Below are 18826 nucleotides of genomic sequence, written 5' to 3' on the forward strand. Positions count from 1 at the left end.
ATTACATAAAGCTCTGCCTTCAGCCAGATTATATTCGACCAAGGAGTAAAATGAACAAATACTGATGGAGACGCCTGGTACTTGTCGAACAAATGCATTCAACGTCGGATAGCCTGTATCAACAAAATAATGTTTGGGTTTGATACGTTACTTGAGATAATTTCATTAAAAAAGTGCAAAAATGTAGGCATAAGTACAATAAAAAAATTAAAATGAAATGAATAACTTTTCTCACTTCGTTAAATTAGCTTTCAATAATTGAAATTCTTTCTAAAACTGCAACACAGTTTTTCAGTTAAAAAAACTGTTGCCTCTTTTAACAGTCAGAAGTTGCGACTATTTGCTCTTTAAAACCCGCTCAAGCAAACGATTTCTAATTACATTTTTGCCATTTTTCCCATTCCAGATCGGTACACCAAATGCATGCTATCCCTGGAAGCAAACTGTAGATAAAACTACACATTTCATATTACATTTCTCGCATACGTTTTGCACCAGTTTTTGCTCGACGAAAAACGGATGCAGAATCATACCGGAAATGCATAGCATGCGAGTAACATAGATAACGGCGTAACATAAACGTCGTGCCAACCTCGTGAACCCCCACACTCGGTGTGCGCACACATCGAAGGATTGTTGTATTTTTTGTGTGTGCTACAACCAAATAGGTTAAGGACATTCATTCATGAAGGAACATTCCCAAAAAGGCGCCACGAATTTCCCGAACCACATCGGTCTGGTGTAGCACACAATGCTCGGGTGAGCTCGGTCAGCGTTCGGCCGTTCGGCGACACGAACAGCTGATTAGTGTCGTGCGCGAGTGTTGCTGGAGAGAGTGTGAACGCGTCCACAACCAGTTCTAGTCAGGAGCTCATCCCGAACGGATGGTGGTGTTCGTATTGAAACGTGCTTACGGTTGCCTGTGACATAAATATGTGAAGCAAGTCGTCGTGAAGTGGTGAAAACAAGCATTTAAAACCCTGAGAAAAAAAAAACTACCGCATTGAAATCAAGTAATTCTTGTGCCAAATAAGCGCCAGTGTTCGAGTAAGGAGGATGAGTAAACTTAAACCCAGCATTTGCTCGTCTTCATTAGCTTAACCTCGCCGCATGCTTCTAAATGTGCCGTTGCTAACACAGGTCCGCGGTGATGATGGTGCTGATGAGAATAATGTGTGAAAAATAGATTACGGAAAGATTCGGGTAGAGTGCGTTTAAATATTTTACGCGACAAAAGGCCAAACCGTTGTTCGAATGGAAAGTGCCACCGGCTGGATGGATGGATGGATGAAAACAGGTTAATCACTAAGCAGAGTGGTAGTGTATATGTGTGTGTTTATGTGTGAGTGTGTTTGTGGATGTGGAATGCTTTGCCCAGAACGAGATCATACCGCCGGCAGCTCTGGTCGGTGCTGGGGAGTGGGTTTCTACCTTGGTACGTGTGTGTAAATGAGGTGTGTAAGAGAGTGATTTAGAAAAGTGTGATCGTTTGGTTTGGAGTGAAGCAAAGCAAAAGAGCAAACCATTCTCGATGGAGATACGGCAAGCTGCTACAATGTACGCGAGGCGAAACATGAGAGGAGCTACGATTACCGTGATACTCGTAATGCTGATAGTCAAAGGTTTGTAGCTGAAGGTTCAAGAAACAGTTTTTATTTTAAGCAATCAGGTCAGCAATATTTTAAGTGTATAAATGATACAGTCTTCTTTGGGTTTCAGAGTAATTACTTGCATACTTTCTATGAATTTTAATTCATTTTATTTTATAAATCGCAATAGACTTTTACCAAATACCTCAATCAATACAAATCAGGTTTTAATGCTTCGCGTCTTTTTTGTTGCGCTTCTTCATTCGTCTGTCGGTTTGAAATAGAAAAGCGAACGATTGGTGTGACACAGACACACCGACAGATTGCGAGAACCAATTAATCGTGATATATTGTACCGGGAGGCTCAACGGAATCAGCGCGGCACCCATCAATCTGGATTTAAAAGTGTGAACATAAAAATACCGAGAGTACCGTTTCGAGCGCAGCTGGCAAACGTGCTCCTATTTATTGACAGTATGTCTGATTTGTCGTTTGCTGGAAGATTATGTTTTTTTTTATTTTGTTAAATATTATCTTTTTCAGACATTTTTGGGTAGAAATGTTTTCAACGCTTAAATAGCACAAACGCTTTGCCTAAATATCGTTTGATACAATGTATAAAACGTCGATCTGATAACATTAATCGAACAATCGATCTTAACTTTCAATAACCGTGCATTGATTAATATTTTTCCTTCCAATTTTCCTTGCGGCAGAAAGCCTTACCCCCCTCCGTTAACCCCCCTCATCAAAGAGATAAAGCTCATTCTCATTTTTCCTTCTCCATAGCACGGAAATTAGAATTGCAAAATAATTTAACTTTTGCAAACTTTCGCTCCGAAGCCCCTTCATCTTCGAGGTGGTATCATCGCACAGTATCAGCCTACACCGGCGAGCAGGGATGGAATGGTTCTGGAATGGTAAAGAAAACCGCGCTCGATAACCGGTGTGTAACGGGGTGTAAAGGTTGGGGTGATGGATCGATTTTAAAAGACGCGTGTGCTTGGGGAGGTGGCGCACGATATATTCTTTGCACGTTTTCGGGCGGCGTTCTTCACCCCCCCCCCCCCCCCCCACAGGTTTGGGAGGTTGATCTTATCACACACGGGGGGAGCTATTTTCGCTAGCGCTCGCTTGCGTTCGGTTGTTTTACACGCAACGGCACATGAACGGCACAGTAGGGCTGGTCGGGTGATTCGATTTTTGGTAGCGTAGGCATCGATTGATAGCTCATTTGTTACTCGTTTGCCGAAATTAATTTCATCCAAACGGGCGGGTTGACAAGCGGAATTCGTTAGCAGCTTGCAGCGGGGAGATAAATTAAATTTTAAAACCTTTTGAGCGGTGATGGTGGGTGATGCATTGGGTGAGGCAGAGTTAGGTCTGGGTGAAATTACACTAAAAGTCAATTTTATGCCATTTATGACAATCAATCTTTGTTCGCTGTTTAGAGAGTGAGGTTAGGTCAGGAGGGGAAGGCGTTGTAATAAGGGCATGGTAGAGAGTATATTGACATTTGAGATAAATTATACGCTTTTTTGTTTTTTTTTTTAAATCAACCATTGAAAATTAGAGTTAAATAATTTTTAAATAATTTTCAGACATTGAGTAAATTCGAGGAAAAATACGTTTATTGCTTAAAAAGATACACCCAACCACACGACCCAATAAGAAAGCCGCTGAAAAAATCAAAGCAATGTACTTAATAGGAATATAATTTGATTTTGTCTTCAATTTGTGAAAGCGGCTTTCCGCCTATTGCCACGCGGTTGTTATCAAATTGTGGTGCTATAGGGCAATTTACAGAATTTAATAATCCAATTTAAACGTTCTAAGACGTACAGTGTGATTATGACATCGTGATCAATCGAATTGAATTAATCGTTGATTACCGTTGTAATATTTTTGTCAATGGCTGTCATGGGTGCAAATTTCAAACGGATCGTTTTGCTAGAACTTCACTGTTCTGCTGTGAGTCGCTGCACAAAGGATCACTTGAAGTTAGACACAGCAACAAACACGTGCAAACAAATGAAATCATTAACACGTGAAACACATTTACATAATCCCCATACAAAAGGCACAAAAAAAGGAATCAAAGTTAAATCTCAATTGTAATCAATGAATTCCATCGTACCGTGGCGTGCTGTGAAAGTACCATTCCTCTTTTTAGCAGTGGAATACGAACAAACGACAACACATTCCTAACCGACAACAAAACCCTGCACACACATGTGGCTGTAGTTATTAAACATTCCCTGCTGCCGGTTGTTGTTTTCTGCATGACCTCATTCGCTTACCCGGGCCATTGTTGTCGTCTGTTTGTTCTGCTTCCCAGCGGTGTTACGGAGGACAAGGGCTGCAGAAAATATAGCAGCATGACAAGAAGAGCAACAGAAAAAAAAACAGATCAGATATATCATCAAAAGATAGATCTGCTTTCGGGTTTTTTACGTGCAGTTAACGCAAAACAATAGCGAATACACACAATCACACACACATATCCCCGCGGGATTACTTCAATGGGACATGTTATTTGAAAACAGCATTTTCCTTTTCTCGGTTTCCCCGCCCGGGCGTGTGTTGTTTGTCGCAGGTGTTAGGATTGTTGAAGGGGAAGCAGGGGTTCAGAGCAGGCTCAGCCCTCCTTCCCGCTGTACGGTAAGCTCCGGTGGGAAATCTGGGTTTTGACTAGATGAAAGGGAAAGGGGAGCGTGTTTCCGGTTCACCAGACAGTGAATCATTTTCCCGTATGAGAAACTGTCTACTGCACGATACTGTACACACATACACGCACGATATAGGAAATAAATTGTTCGTTTCGCTTGTGTACCTTGCTTCCCACCGGCGGTGGCTTTGTTTTGGCTTTGGTTTTGGTCGTTTCATTTTGAAATTGATTCCTCTTTTAACGCTTATCCTGCGGGGTTTCTTAGGCTATCAGGTTGCGTTTGGTATCGGGTAAGATGTTTTATCTGTTCACTGGGTTTTGTACATTGTATCGTTTTGGAATGGGAAGCATTTGTTTGAGCATTTGTAACTGCTGGGTTGGGGTTTAATTAGCTTTTTTTATGGTTTTAAATCATTACAATAGATTGGTTCTCATTTAGATAACGATGCTAATGGAAGGAATGAAACGACAAGCTCCACAGTTGTAAATTTAGTATTTAACAATTTTTTATTTACTTTCTTGTTCCAATTGTCAGTCAGTTCGTTTTTGATCTTACAGGAATCATGATTAATATATAAAAATAGTTGATCAGATTTATGATAACTATAATTTTACATTACAAAAACACCACAAAAATCGAGTACGGAACTTTTTTCATTCCATTAAGTTCTAAAATTGGCTTAACAATTGTTATATTTCAATTCAATTCTATCAGTATTATTAATAAAGTAATTGATATTAATCAAATTTTATAAAAAAAAATATTTGGTTTACAATAAAAAAACTGTTGTCTTAGTGACAAAATTTGATGCACTCTGTCAAAAATTGATGCCTTGGAGGCAAAAACTGTGCCACGCTGTCAAAAATGGATGCTTTGGAGAAAAAAAAAAAGATGAAATTAAGCCTAAATTTGGCGACAAAGACTCTAATTCGTCAACAATCTATTTGTTCAAAATAAAACGATACAATAACGACAAATAAAACTAAATCTCTTAGTGTAATGCTTTGCATAATCTCAAATAAAACTAAAACTACATTTCATGGGTTCCCATAGCTGTGGGATACTTTCTTGACTCTTCCTTAACTGAAGTTTATATTATGGGAATTGGATCCCCTATGGCATCCTTTTTGGACAGACTCATTAGAAATTCCTATTAGATTTGTCCGCAAAGGGTATTATAGAGTCCAATTACTTTCTCGTAAAAGTTCATTACTTAAGAAGTAAGAGTCATGAATGTATCCCGCAAGCATGAGAACCCCTGAAAAACCACGTAAGTCCAGTATTTAGCCCGATTGTTTCCCGGGCCAATCAACCATGCAAGCATTAAACAATACATACCGCATCATTCATCTTCCCATTTGGCGCCAGCAAATGGATTTCCAAGTTCATCCGTTTCCCCACCTTCTCCCACTCCCACCATGCTGTCAATCTTCAACCCCAGAAAAAGCAGACAAATGAGCTCAGATTATGAAATGGTTTTGGAGAGAAATGAAGAAAAAAACGACGCCCCGAGATTGGATAATGTGCTTCAGGGCGAATGCATAAGCTAATCTAGCGCGTCGCCAAAACCGAACTACGTTCGCCCGGATGGCAAATCCTAATTTATGCCATCTCATTCGCAAATTGTCAGCAAAACGACGATAGTTGTCTCGTGCTGATGCTTTTACGAGGCCTTCGCCACTGTCAGCGCGCGACGGCGCCATGCTGACTGTCTGGTTCTGGGTTTTGCCATAATTTCGCTTTGGGCGCAATAAAGGATGGAGGGAATGAGGGGGGCAAGGGGTGGCGAAAAAGCTCAAGAAATCTCTTCCGAACCGGCACATGGCACAGCGAATCATGCACACCACATTTCTAGACGCATGACGGCATGACAGTACCGCCCGGTCGGTGCCATCCTGGCGCCGGGAATGTTTATTGATGCCGCGGCATTGTATCTGTGGCCTGCGGAGCCAGACAATAAGAAAGCCAGTTAAACTTGTGCGTGTGTGTGTGTGTGTGTGTGTTTGTTTGGAGCTTCCTTTTTCTTAGTACAATGATACATTTAATCACCCCACAGTAGGCTGCTGTACTGCTCGCACGCACTGTGGATCCAATTGGAATGAGGAAATTATGCTGAGTTATGCTGCTGCCATAGTGACCTGGATTCTGTCCAACACAGTTTCACAGCTTCCAATTGGGTGTATTTGTAGGACAATGGGCTTTTTTTTCGAATGACTATGGCTGAAACGTTGGCTGATATCTCGCGGCGTTTTGGAGCCGCTCTCGACAGCGTCAGACAGTTTGGCGTGCTGGTGAAGCTCATATGTGCAATGCGTTCATAATGATTCATGCAAAGTATTGCTGGCTGGATGTTTCCCAAATGTGCGCTTTTCAAAACTATGCTGGAATCAAAACTGTTTACGTTCACGTTGCAGGGGCAAATTGTTAGCTTTACGCTTGTATGATAATGTTTGTGCTGCTTTTGGCTCGGTTAAAAGTTAAATGCAACATTATTGGGTTTTCCTCTATTGAAAAACGAAGTTTTGCCGGTGTCAAACCAATAACGAAAGCGGGCCGGCAATATGGTTGGAGCTGCTGACGGAGACGAGGCCTCGTTTCTCCTCCTGGCGTCCTTTTTTACCTTACAACTTTTTAACCGGATAGTTACTGTTGTAGGTTTGTATTTTTTTTAAGCTCCCTCCAACAAATTTGTGCAACGCGGAAACACGTCGACTGGAAAAGGAAAATTTTATTTATCAAAACTTAAATATCTATGAAAGTTTCATGTGCCCTTACCCGGTCCGACCCTACCCTTCTTCACCCATCTCCTGCACCGGTAGAAAGAAGGTATCGTCGGCGCGGAAATCTTGATCAAGATTGTTGTCGTCATACCAGATGTCGTGGCCGAACCGTACCGCTGCTCACGCTGGTTTCGGTGCAGAAAAGGGTAAGAGAAAAAACTGCTCCCCATGCACCAGACTCTCCGTTGAAAAAGTTGAAAAGAAAAGGAGAGAACTGCAAAAAAAAGGGAATGCTGGGCGCACCAAATGGAAGACAGCCGAATAACAAATTTTGGGAGTTTTTGTGTGGCTGTGTGTCTTGTAGCTTCGTTTCTGAGCAATCTGAGCTGCAACTTTGCGAACGTGAAAAAAAGTTTGCCTCCCCAAATTTATTCATATCAATGCTTGCGGATTTGGGGTTTGGCTTTACTTTTTGCTTCGGCAATGTTGCCAAACACATGTGGTGGTTTTGCTTTAGTATTGGAGAATCGTTTTTCGCTACAGAACAAACTGTTTAGTTTGCAAATTGTTTTCATTTGGATGCATTTTAGTTGTTTTTTTTTTAATATTTTTATATAAAACATAAATACATGAAAAATGGATTCCAAAGGCATTAAACGTGTAAGATTCTACAGGGATTTACATACGATTGTTAAACCTTTTCATACACTTTTGTCAACTTGTTTCAACGTAAATTACCACTTTTGGCGAGCTGCTGGCATTTCATAAATATGACAGTACGCCAATAGAATTGGCCCAATTAAAAAAATAGTTTAGAAAGTGTGTCAACAGTAATTGGCCCCTGTAACAGTAATAAAGTAGTGATCAACTTCCGATCACGTTCCTATAAATGGAAGACAACTGACTCCGCGCTTATCTTAGCTTCCAAAAATAATTTATTTTATTTTAAAACAATACAAAATTTAGATTTTTAATTAATTTATTTTTGAGTTTATAACCTGATTATCGCACTTCTATTCTGTGGTTTTTGTTAACAGTCGAAACGCATATTTTTCAGTGTTTTGTTTTTAAAGTCCAAATTATTATATGCACTCCAAACGAATTGATTACGTATTTAAAAATGATCAAAAACTTCAATCAATGGCTCTATGAAGAATATTTAAATAGTAACACACGAAATTATCCAATTACTTCTTCTCTTGTCACTAGTCTGTGCCTTTTTAATCCGATGGTTTTGATGCCTTGTTACCATGGTTTGCCTGGTGTGCGCTTTACAGGCGTCGCAGTTTTTGCAAACAATTTCCTCGCCCGCCCAACTGAACCGGCAGGAGCTAATTAATTTTACCAAGCTGTCAAACTGGTACCCACAGAATGGGATAAGTTGTTGAAATGGATGTTCCATTCCGATGTTCTTCTTCTTGCTGTTGAGCAAGGTACAAACCGTTTGTAGCTAACGTTGCTACACCACGCTGTTTGTATGCTGCGTACACATTGTGAGCGTTCCTTAACATACCCTCAAGACATTTGGTGAGCCAGTTTTGTTTTTTTAGAATTGAAAGGGGAAAAGTAAACCTCCTCATTATATTTTTTTTATTAAGCAACCTTTAACGTAACCCAGTTACAGCGTTGAATACATTTTGTTGGATTACGAAGGCGCGATGCTGGCAAACCAGCCAGAGATAGGCCGAAATTGACGACAAGATGGAATATGCAAAATACGCTTTCATTTGATGTTTTGCTTTCATGCTCATGTTGATGTGTTCTGTAAGAAAAAAAGAACGAGCGAGAATCTCTGATCTCAATGCATCTTTGTGTGTGTGTGTATGTGTGCGGCAATGCTCTTGATTACGCTCAACTCTAACTACGGCCGAGATTATGTAAGCAGGGCACAAATACGGTCTTGGTTATGGGGATCCCCACTTCCCGGAAGGTATTGTTGGGAGTGGGTTACACTTGCATTTCACTGCACAAATATGTTTCAAGCAAAGAATGAGAAGTTGAAAGGATGAAAGAATCAGAGTCTCAGGCGTAAAAAAACACCAGCACGAGCTAGAATGCAACGTACAATTCAACTAAAATTAAGGCCCTTCCTATGTTACAGAAATGAAGAGCATTTGGTAGAATGGTTCATAAGAGTTCCACGACCTCTAGAATAACAATGCAAAGAAACCCTTCTCAAAAAAACCGTAACAATTGTTAAGTGGCATTTGTGGAACACAACTGCTACAAGGGTAATACCATTCTTGCTCAGTTAACCCACCCGAAAGGAGCATTTACTGTGCGGTGCACCACCTTCACTTGATTGTCCGTTAAACATGTTCATTCGAACAAACGCACAATGGGAATTTTCTACACCCCCCATTTCGGAGGGTGGAATTATCAATCAGCTCGAGTATTATTACTGCTTCGCCCGCCTTTGAAGATCGCATCGTACGAAACTGTGCCGGCTGATCCTAAGTGGCACATTACGGTTGGGTGAGAAATGTTTTCTCTATTGCCCTCGTCACACACACGCTCACAAATACACAAATGGAGGAAAGGTAGTGAGAAAAAACGATACAAACCCTTCCATCGTGAGATCCATTTTTTTTTGTTCGACTACTAACTCTTACTGCTATTTTACACGACGTGAAAGGGTTTGGTGTGTCTTTACTTTTTTCCCTTTTTTTCTCTCACTTGTTTCTTTTCCCTCTTCTGTGGGCTGCCGGTGCCCGTTTTCCATCATCAAATACCACCTGCCATGAACGATTTGCATATCATCGTTTGCCAAGCCCATCGGACCCTTTTCGGGTGATGGCGATGGTCTCCTCTGACACACACACTCACACACACACACACACACACACACACACACACACACACACACACACATGTGCTGCGAAAGGTGCTGCTTCTTATCTTTTCCTTTTTGACGGGAATTGTTGTCGAGTTGCCGTGCAGAGTCCTCAAAAGCACACCCAAACGCACACACAACCACTTAACTCGATTGCTCTTACCCGTCGGCAGTCGGAAGACGGTGCTTCAGACCCGGTGCGCTTTGGCCAGGTCGGCCAGGTTCGTCTTCCTGTCTCGCAGTGCCATGATCACACCGCGGCGAAGACGGTGATGATGATTTAGTCGGATGTTTTGTTGGTTTTCCCTGAATGTCCATTTTCGCAAATTGCATTTTAGCTGGAGGGGAACGGAACGGGGCAAGGTGGCAGGGGGGCAAGGGATGCAAAACGGGACAGCAAGCGTCAGAATGCCGCCGGTGCCATCTTGTAATCGGCGTGTTTTGTCGTTGATTTTGCTTGTTTTCATCACAAACCGGGATGCTGGATGATGTTGAGCTGTGGCTCATTGTGCAGATTGTGTGGTGGCAGCTTTTCAAGTGGCATATCGAGGTGGGGAGTCGATTATCTGGAGTCGAAAACAAGACCCTCCCGGATGAACCGAGTCATCGGAGTGTGATTGAGCGTATGAAAAGCAGTTCGCTGTTTGTCGTGGTGTCGGTGTTGCGTATCGGTTGTTTGGGTCACTGGGAGTTTTGTTATTAGTCTGACTCTAAGAAACGTCGCATTCATAGAGGAGGAAAAGTTTGAGACCAAGACGACCAATTATTTGGAATAGCGCTTTTTGTGGTAAAGCCCGGATGCATTAAGTCTATTACATTTTATTTGTTCATTGTATTATAAATATTGAAACTTGTTAAAATTATTAATAGTACTTAGCTATTATTTGCGTTTTGTCAAGAAATTATCACATTTTTTTATGAGAATAAGCGCAACGAATACCAAATATCATTTATATAGAATTAGATTTTACAAAACAACATTTTACAAGGTTATTTTGATTATTTGGTTGTTTCACAAGCAATTTTGGATGCTCTCCGATTACTTTTTAGCCATCCCAAGGATTATTAAGCATTTTCCAGAATCGTTTTATTCATTTGGTTCAAAAAAGCTGAAGCTTTTCCAATGTATCGTAGATACGATTCAAAAATATGTTAGAAACAATCAGTAAATCCAAAAATGGCAGGTCACAACCCAAAAAATGATGGGATATAACTAAAACTAAAATAACCTTGCATAATCATAATACTGAAGATCTGTTTCAAACAATAAAAAATCATTTAATAATTGAATGATAGAATATAACTAAATCATTGATGTTAAACTTAATAAAAAAATAAATAGGAAATAATCCTTGAAAATAAACAGTTTGTAAAATTAAAACATCATAGCCCAATACCAATAAATTCGCAGCATTTTAAAGTTAAATGTTAAAGAAGAATTCCATTTTGATTGAAAGACAATGAACTCTTTAGGGCGATGTCAAAATTGCTCTAGATGCTCGATGAATATCCAGTACAATCACATCAAGACTTCGCACAGGCATTTGGAGTATCTTAACAAGTAATTTATCAGCAAATTTGGATGCAACGGAAATCATCGGAAGAGTGTGTAACTGACGAACGCCGTTTGTCCAGTAGTGAGGAACTGCTCCTACGATACCACAACCTACTCCATTGTAATTCCTAGATAATGATTTTTGGAATTACGGTCTGTTCCCGTCGATGGAGCATGATCTAGTTGATTCACTCATTGGCAATTACTAAGTAGAAAATGACCAATCCATGGCTAGTACCTAAAGAGCCGAGTTCATGTCGATACGAAATTTACCTAAAAGTAAGTAGTAGTATAAGTAATAAGTAACAGAAAAGAATGAAAAAAGAATTGAACCCAACGATATTATCCCATTTTCGACAGAAAGGTGTCAAAGCTTGTCTGAAAAGCGCTCAATAGAGATACATATTTGTTTGCTATAGTAACAAATGCGTCGATATTCTAGAAATAATATAAAAAACAGGTTGTTTCATAATAATAACAATTTATACATCATTCTTTCAACGCTCTCCAAACACAATACAGTTACTTTGTTCGCAATTTATCGCCAGCTTCATCTACCATAAAAATAATAAATACTAAAATGATTTACCACTCCAACCTTCTCATGCGCAATAAACACACTCAACACATGTGTAGAAAAATATTATTGCCTATTCCCAACCCACTTGAGCGGCCAAGAAGCGGCCCGCAGTCGATTGTCCGCAAGCAAGCAGACCATTTGGAAGGCTTTCCGGTCGGCTAATTCACCTGCCTCCGTTTATCGCTCCACTGTGCTGTCTCTGCCTGCGGAACACCCGTCCCCAAGTGGTCGTGATTTACGAGCTTCGTTTTAAGCAGGAGAGCCGGAGGTTAGCGCTACCACACAATTAGCAGCTCTTGAAGTGCCGGGTTGCGTTCGGGTCCCGGGATCGGTGTGAACAGCGCAAAGCCACCGGCAAGCGATAGTGAAAGTGGGTCCTACTGGTGGCGTGAGCTTCGGGGGGGATTATTATTGGTAGACGATGAAAGCCCAGCCAATCGTACTTTTCTGTTTTAGTTCTAGCTCGCTGAAGAGCACTCACTGTGGGGCATTAGTAGTCGAGTCGTGCAGAATTTTCTTCCATTAGCCACCGGTTTTTTCTCTCCCTCTTCTATCGCATCCGTGCTAGGAAAGGAGTGGTAAAAAGCACGCTCCCAGTGTTCTATGTGTAATACTCTCCCTCCCCCAGGCCAGGTGAGAAGCGAAACTGAGGACGATAAAATCTGACTTTATCGTTGGTTCGTGAGGCAAAGGCATACCGTCGAAAGGTACGAAACTTATCATCAGGCCATACCAGCCGCAAGGAAAAAAATGCGTGTTATCTTTATTTCGACTATCGTAAAGCTTTCATTGAATGGATGACTTTGGTTGGTTGGTGTGCGTGTATGGTGGTGGAGAAATTAATATCCTGAGTCAAATAAATTGGGCAAAACATGTGGCGTAATAGATATAGAAGGTCGTAAGTTTTACCCTTACTTTGCAAAGAATAATGTTGTCTTAAATTTGGATTAAGCGATACGACACGTTTTATGGGGTGCGTAATTTCCCAGTCATTTTCAGTATTAGAAATAACGAAAGGTGAATGTATAGCTATAATGAACCCTTGTTGCCCATGCCAGCAAGCATGTGTATTTTGAATTGAATCATTCGAATTTATCTGTGTAATAACACCTAATAACACAGTTTAATAATCTTAACTACAGTTTTTGATAGGCCAATAGTTTATTGACAGTGCAGGATAGTTAGGCCACATACGAGGCGATGCAAATTACTAAAAAAAATTAATAAAATAACATACGATCGCAGGTAAAATAATGATGTATGAGAGCCGAAATCCAAGAACTAACCTGATCCAGACCATTAAAGTCAATTCCAGTACAGAACTAGCCAAGTACGAAGTGCTACAATGGAGAATATGAATGTTTTCACTGTATTCAGTAAAAAAATTGACAACAAATATCAACTCACCCAGAGAAGAATAAAGGAGTAGAGAGTAGTTTTGTGGGAACGAACTAAACATTTAAGGGAAATGATGAATAAATCATGCGACCGGCCCAAAAACTTAGTGGAACAAACCATTAAAATGTGGGAAACCCTGTAATAGTTTAAGATCGTAACATCTTTATTACGAAAAACTCATTTTCATTAGCCCTTATGGTGGTTTCTCTCCATTCCAATCAACGCACTGTGTAATAAGCTCTGGACCATTGTTGCATTAAATTAACCTCAACGCTTCAGCCTCACAAGTTTCATTACGCTACCAACTACTTCCCACCCAAGTGAACATGTTTCATGAAAGTTTGATTGGTTGTAGAGTGCATAGTTTTTGATAAATCACACAAGCAGATTGTACATCCATTATGAATCAAGTCACACGAAGCTTGCGTACCGCAAAAGGACCATCCGTCTCTCGCTGCTGTTCGGGGTTTGATAAGAAACCAGTGCTTCTGTTGCCGCGCACCACACCTCAGTGGTGGAGAAAAAGGATTATCAAGAATTATGTCGTAAGTTTCCGTTGCAAAAGGGCGCCCATGATGATGATGGTTTAACTTGTTGGCAAACATTCGCCCAAACTTACGAAACACGAAACATTAAGCTTCGCAAAGATGGGGCACATGGGTAGGATGAATTGTACAATGTGGCTACAGTTTGAGGCTGCTGGACCGTCAGGAGCTTTACCGAAGTCGCTAGTAAAGTAAGTGGTGAGACGTTTCGGATGAAATCATCGCAAAAACTTTCACTTAATGCCTTATGGTTGGGAGAATGCAATCGGTGCGGATGAGCTTTTAAGTAATTAATTTACCTGATTTACGTCGCTGCATGCGGTCGAAATGGTTAGGTGCACTGATTAACATTAATTATAGCGCAAAAGATGGCGAAACTTTAAATGAGCTTCTGTGGATCATAAATGCATTGAGGAAAAGTAAAAAAGGACCTACTCTTGACCATAAAAATTCTATTGTTATTCTCTATTCTGGGTTTCGTTAAAGCAACAAATTACACTACACCCTACACTTTGCAGCGACGCTTAAACGAAGTATATGCATACACTTTCAAGGTTCCCTGGGTGCACACTTTAAGCACTTTTTTAGAAATGAAACCATCTATTTGCTCCAATTTCCGACATCAAATTGGTTAGTTGTATCCTCGAGAAAAGATAGATAAGGTGTACCACCTACTGACGGCAACATCAGAGCAATGTTGCAGTTTTCCTCACAACCCACACACAGCTCGGACCTTGGCGTTTGCCGGGAGGGTTTGCATTTCACTGCATCATCCGTGCTGGCTCATTCTGGACTGGTACAAGCATGTGAAAAAGATTATCTCATACATGGCCGTCCATGAAGTGTATGATGATAAGCATATTTTTTGTTACCAGGAACCAGTTTATAGAGCGGGTTAACCTGTGACAGGAGAGAGAGAGAGAGAGAGAGAGTGAAAAAGATCCAATAGATCTAACAACTTTGGGCGGCTTATCGTTAGCGATCGCATTTCAACGATAAGGAGCTTTTATTTCTCCTGAAATATGTTGCACAAAACGATCCCGTTTGAAGAAGTGAAAAAAGCAGGAAAAATGTAAAAAGGTCGTTTCATTCATGCATAATGATTTGAAATGTTTGAGCCATATGTAGAACATGCTGTGGATGCTTTTAATGCATGTTGTGTAAAGCTGAATTTACTACCATGTTGGATTATACCACAACAGTAGACAGTGTTATAAAATATACTTTTACAAGTTTATTCTTGTATAAAATATATGAAATAGTTTTTTTATATTTAGCAATATTTAACATAATTACAATACCTCTTATATTTAAACAAAACTCCTGATGTAGACATAGTTCACTACAATTTCCAAACATCCTTTATTCCTAATCTTTTCAACCATATTTTCCTGTATATTAATACTCTTGGACTCCTCACTCAGTACGCATTGGCGATAGAAATACAAAGCTTCTTTCACACACCTAACCCTATCGCAAAGAATACCATCTTTCTGACACATTCTAACACCAAATAATCCCTAATGACAACACACCCCAAAACGCACCCAACCACACTCTCTCGCACGCATAAAGAGCGGAAGAGCACCGAGAATGTTTAATTTCATGCACTACCAAACTTGAAGCGATTCAATTAATTCTAATCCCAACTTGAAAGCGATTTCTTTTGCAAAATTGGTGCATCCGATCGATCGGGAAGCGTCTCGAGATGCAACACAAGGTTGGATATGTTTGCAGTCCAATCAAAAGGTGCAAGGTGGGACTTATACACGACTTATCGCACGTATCCTACTGATGGATAATTGTTTTATTATGGAAATCCATTAAAATGATGTAATTGCTTAACAAATCCTTGTTCATGCAAGGATTATATTCACAAAGACATGAAAGAAATGATGCCATTTCTTCATCGATTTAGCAAGCAATTTAGCAACCTTTCGCAAAGCCATCTAATAATGACACTATCATTAATCCCAGCGATCGGACAGGTAGAAATGGGCTTTGCAAACAAAGTCCTCTTTTTTACCTTTATGTTGAGGCTATGGACCCACTAACTCTTTTCGTTCGACAAATTCCTTTCATTTTTGGGTGTAGTGTTTCCTCGTCCCTTCTTCATCTGTTAGCAAAGTTTCTCCATTAACTAAATCAGCAAACTTTCCACACAGACAAACATACACCACATTCGAGCACCAAATTTCGTCCTAACCCTTCTTTTTGGATGCGTTTGATGACGACAACGACGACAGCAGCAGCGTTGGTGGTCACCCGGTCGTCCCGAAATGCCGCTCTGAATGGGGTGCAATTTTTCGAAACATTAGCTTTTCGCAAAAAGCGAACGAACTTTTCGCCCGATTGCAGTTTGTTCGCTGGCTGGCGTGATGTCTGCGCGCGCGTGTGTATGGATTCAATAGTGCAGGAAATTGAGTTTTGATTTTTGTGGATGCCTTTTGCCCCGATTGACCACTCGCTTCTCAACGCATCTGGTACTGGAAATAGTGGTCACGGGTGCTATCATATTTTGATTTTTTCTCCCTTTCCGTTCCGCCCATTTGTAACACAATGTTTTGGGCAGCTTAAAAGTTCGCTTCGTTCTGATTCGAAAACTTTAAGCGTATTTCGTTGCAGTTTGAGGATTCAATTTTACCTTTTATGCAAATGTATCGAGGGAGGGAGCAAAAACAAAAATCAATTTGCACCGTAATAATCAATCGCCAACCAGATGGAAAACATAAGTTCCTCTCTCGAGGAAACTTTAAACAATACAGTTGCCGCTTTTTTCGGGCCAGCCTAGGGCCGATTGCCTCAAAATCCCAAATGAGCTCTGAGTAGGAGACCTGAAGGCGGAGAAAAGTTGAAGCAAAAATTGTAATTTCATCACTGTATTTCCCACCAGTGCCGGTCAAAGGTCGCCGGTGCTGGCGTCACGCACCCGTATGCGATCTTGGAAGTTTGGCTCAAACTTTAATAAGATTTATTCCCACCAGCAGCGATGAGAAAATGATTATTTTTTGCCTTTGCCGATTGAAAGGCGCCAGCATCCCAGTACGTGCTCAAACTGCCACGAGTACGATGTAAAGCCAATAACTTTGTTTTTTTTTAAGCATTTTTTTACCAATCGTTCGTTGTGATTGAACGCTATGTGAAAAAAAAACAAAACAAAACAACAAAAGCTGAATAAAATTTGAACTGAAAAGAGGAAACAACTTTTTGTCATTACTTGCAAGCGCGCTTCATAAATTAAGCGTTCGCCAGTTTTGCCTTTGCTTCTTATAACGTCACATAAACTTTGCCTCTTTCCTCCAAAACGTCCCATTTTCACTCGTTGGCAATTATCGAAAGCATAAGGAGGAAGCAATTTTCATTTTTTCACGTTTTTTTTTGTTCTTATTGTCGCAAGAAAGTGAGTTGTTGTGTACTGCCCGCGCTAATGATGCCGCCGCGCCCGAGTGGGAGGGTTTGGGTAAAGTTCGGCTGGCCCCGTTTGTTGTGTTACTTTATTTACTACCACCAGCCGCCGGTGTGGCGCAGGCCGGCTTGCTAATGATGGTGTAAAAATGTGGTGCCAATAATGTGTGCCCGCTGGCTGCGTCATGATTGCCAATACTTGCCAATAAGATTCGGGGACTCCTTCGTCGCGGCTTTGCTTTGCTTTTGCCCCAATGGGGGTTTGATCTCGTTAGCAGCAGATTGTTACCATTTGCGGTGGTTAATTTGGGTTGAATATCAATTTGTTGCTGACCAACACGTCGAACGTGCGGGCAGGTTGGGCGGTGGCGAAATCAATACAATTAAATTGGACACGGTATAATTGAAACAGCCCATGGTGACGCAACGGATATTGGTAATGTCGGATGTGCGTCGGAAATACACACTCGGTCGGTGTTTTGTGACTTTTTTTGTGAAATTGAAGATAGTTCCTTGAAAAGCTCTTGATTTGACATTTTTGCCAGATTTCCGTCACTCTCGTGTGGCTCTTTGTTGGTGTAATTGTCTATGTTAATTTAATTTACTATGTTGTTTGTTAATTTATTGTTTGATTTAGTTATTTCGTATACTAAGATTTAGACCTTTATCACATGTCACAAATGTTTACGAGTTTAACATTCTTTCAATATTTCAAAAAGATTAATTCCATACTTCTTCATAATCTAGGCTTGCGGCACAATTGTCCAGAATCCTTCACAGTCCATCCTCTTGCTCGACTGTCCCTTAATAATCACGCTCCCTGTTTGCCTGTTTTCTGCCCAATGTGCCTTCTGCGAATCTGTCTTCCGAAACTTTGGTTTCAGTGGGAGCTACCATACGATTTAGACAAGCACAACGTTTTCCCAGAAGCATACGCGATTGGCTAGATAATACATAAATCATATACGGTAGCAGCTTCGGCTTTTTTGAGGCAACTAATCGAATGATTTTAATAAATATAGCCTTCATAATACATAATGCATCAATCAGCAGAAGAAAAAGAGCCTCAAACATACATTGCTCGGGTACACTCGGTATTTTTGGGGCGTCCATCAAAAAGGATCTCCAAACAAACAATAAACAGTGTCCCTTGTTTAAAAATGTGTTTCATAATTTCCATTCGATTGATTTGTATCAGTGCACCCGATCGAACAATCGTCGTACGAACACGAAAATATGTCGTGCAATAAACGTTTGAAATGGTCCCAAATGCTTGTTTGCATCATGTTTTCCGTCCTGCCAGACGATGGACTGGAAGCAATCCACATTTCAAAGTTGCCTGTTCCGGCCTCATAACGCCTCGCCCCGGCGGATGCTGTACAGTGCGATGCTGTTTTCGTTCCGATGCTCATGTTTGTGCCCTGTGTTGCTTCTCACACCCAGCGTGACAGAAGTAACCAATAAACAGGAAAACATTTCCGTCGCTTTCCACCCCAGAACCTTTTGTGTCCCATCGGTTCCGGGGCGGTTTT

General features: G+C 40.7%; 1 protein-coding gene across 3 annotated transcripts in view; it reads left to right on the forward strand.

Annotated features, from left to right (window-relative positions):
- LOC3291436 (uncharacterized) overlaps nucleotides 1-18826 on the forward strand; it is a 43521-nt gene that overhangs the window by 17704 nt on the left and 6991 nt on the right. For all 3 annotated transcript variants that reach the window (XM_061656092.1, XM_061656093.1, XM_061656094.1), the window contains exon 2: nucleotides 407-1622. In XM_061656092.1, coding sequence (XP_061512076.1) covers nucleotides 1532-1622 — 91 coding nt within the window. In that variant the 5' untranslated portion in view covers nucleotides 407-1531. The remainder of the gene's footprint in view (nucleotides 1-406; nucleotides 1623-18826) is intronic.

The sequence above is a fragment of the Anopheles gambiae genome, chromosome 3 (genome assembly GCF_943734735.2).
Source record: "Anopheles gambiae chromosome 3, idAnoGambNW_F1_1, whole genome shotgun sequence".
Classification (NCBI taxonomy): Eukaryota; Metazoa; Arthropoda; class Insecta; order Diptera; family Culicidae; genus Anopheles; species Anopheles gambiae.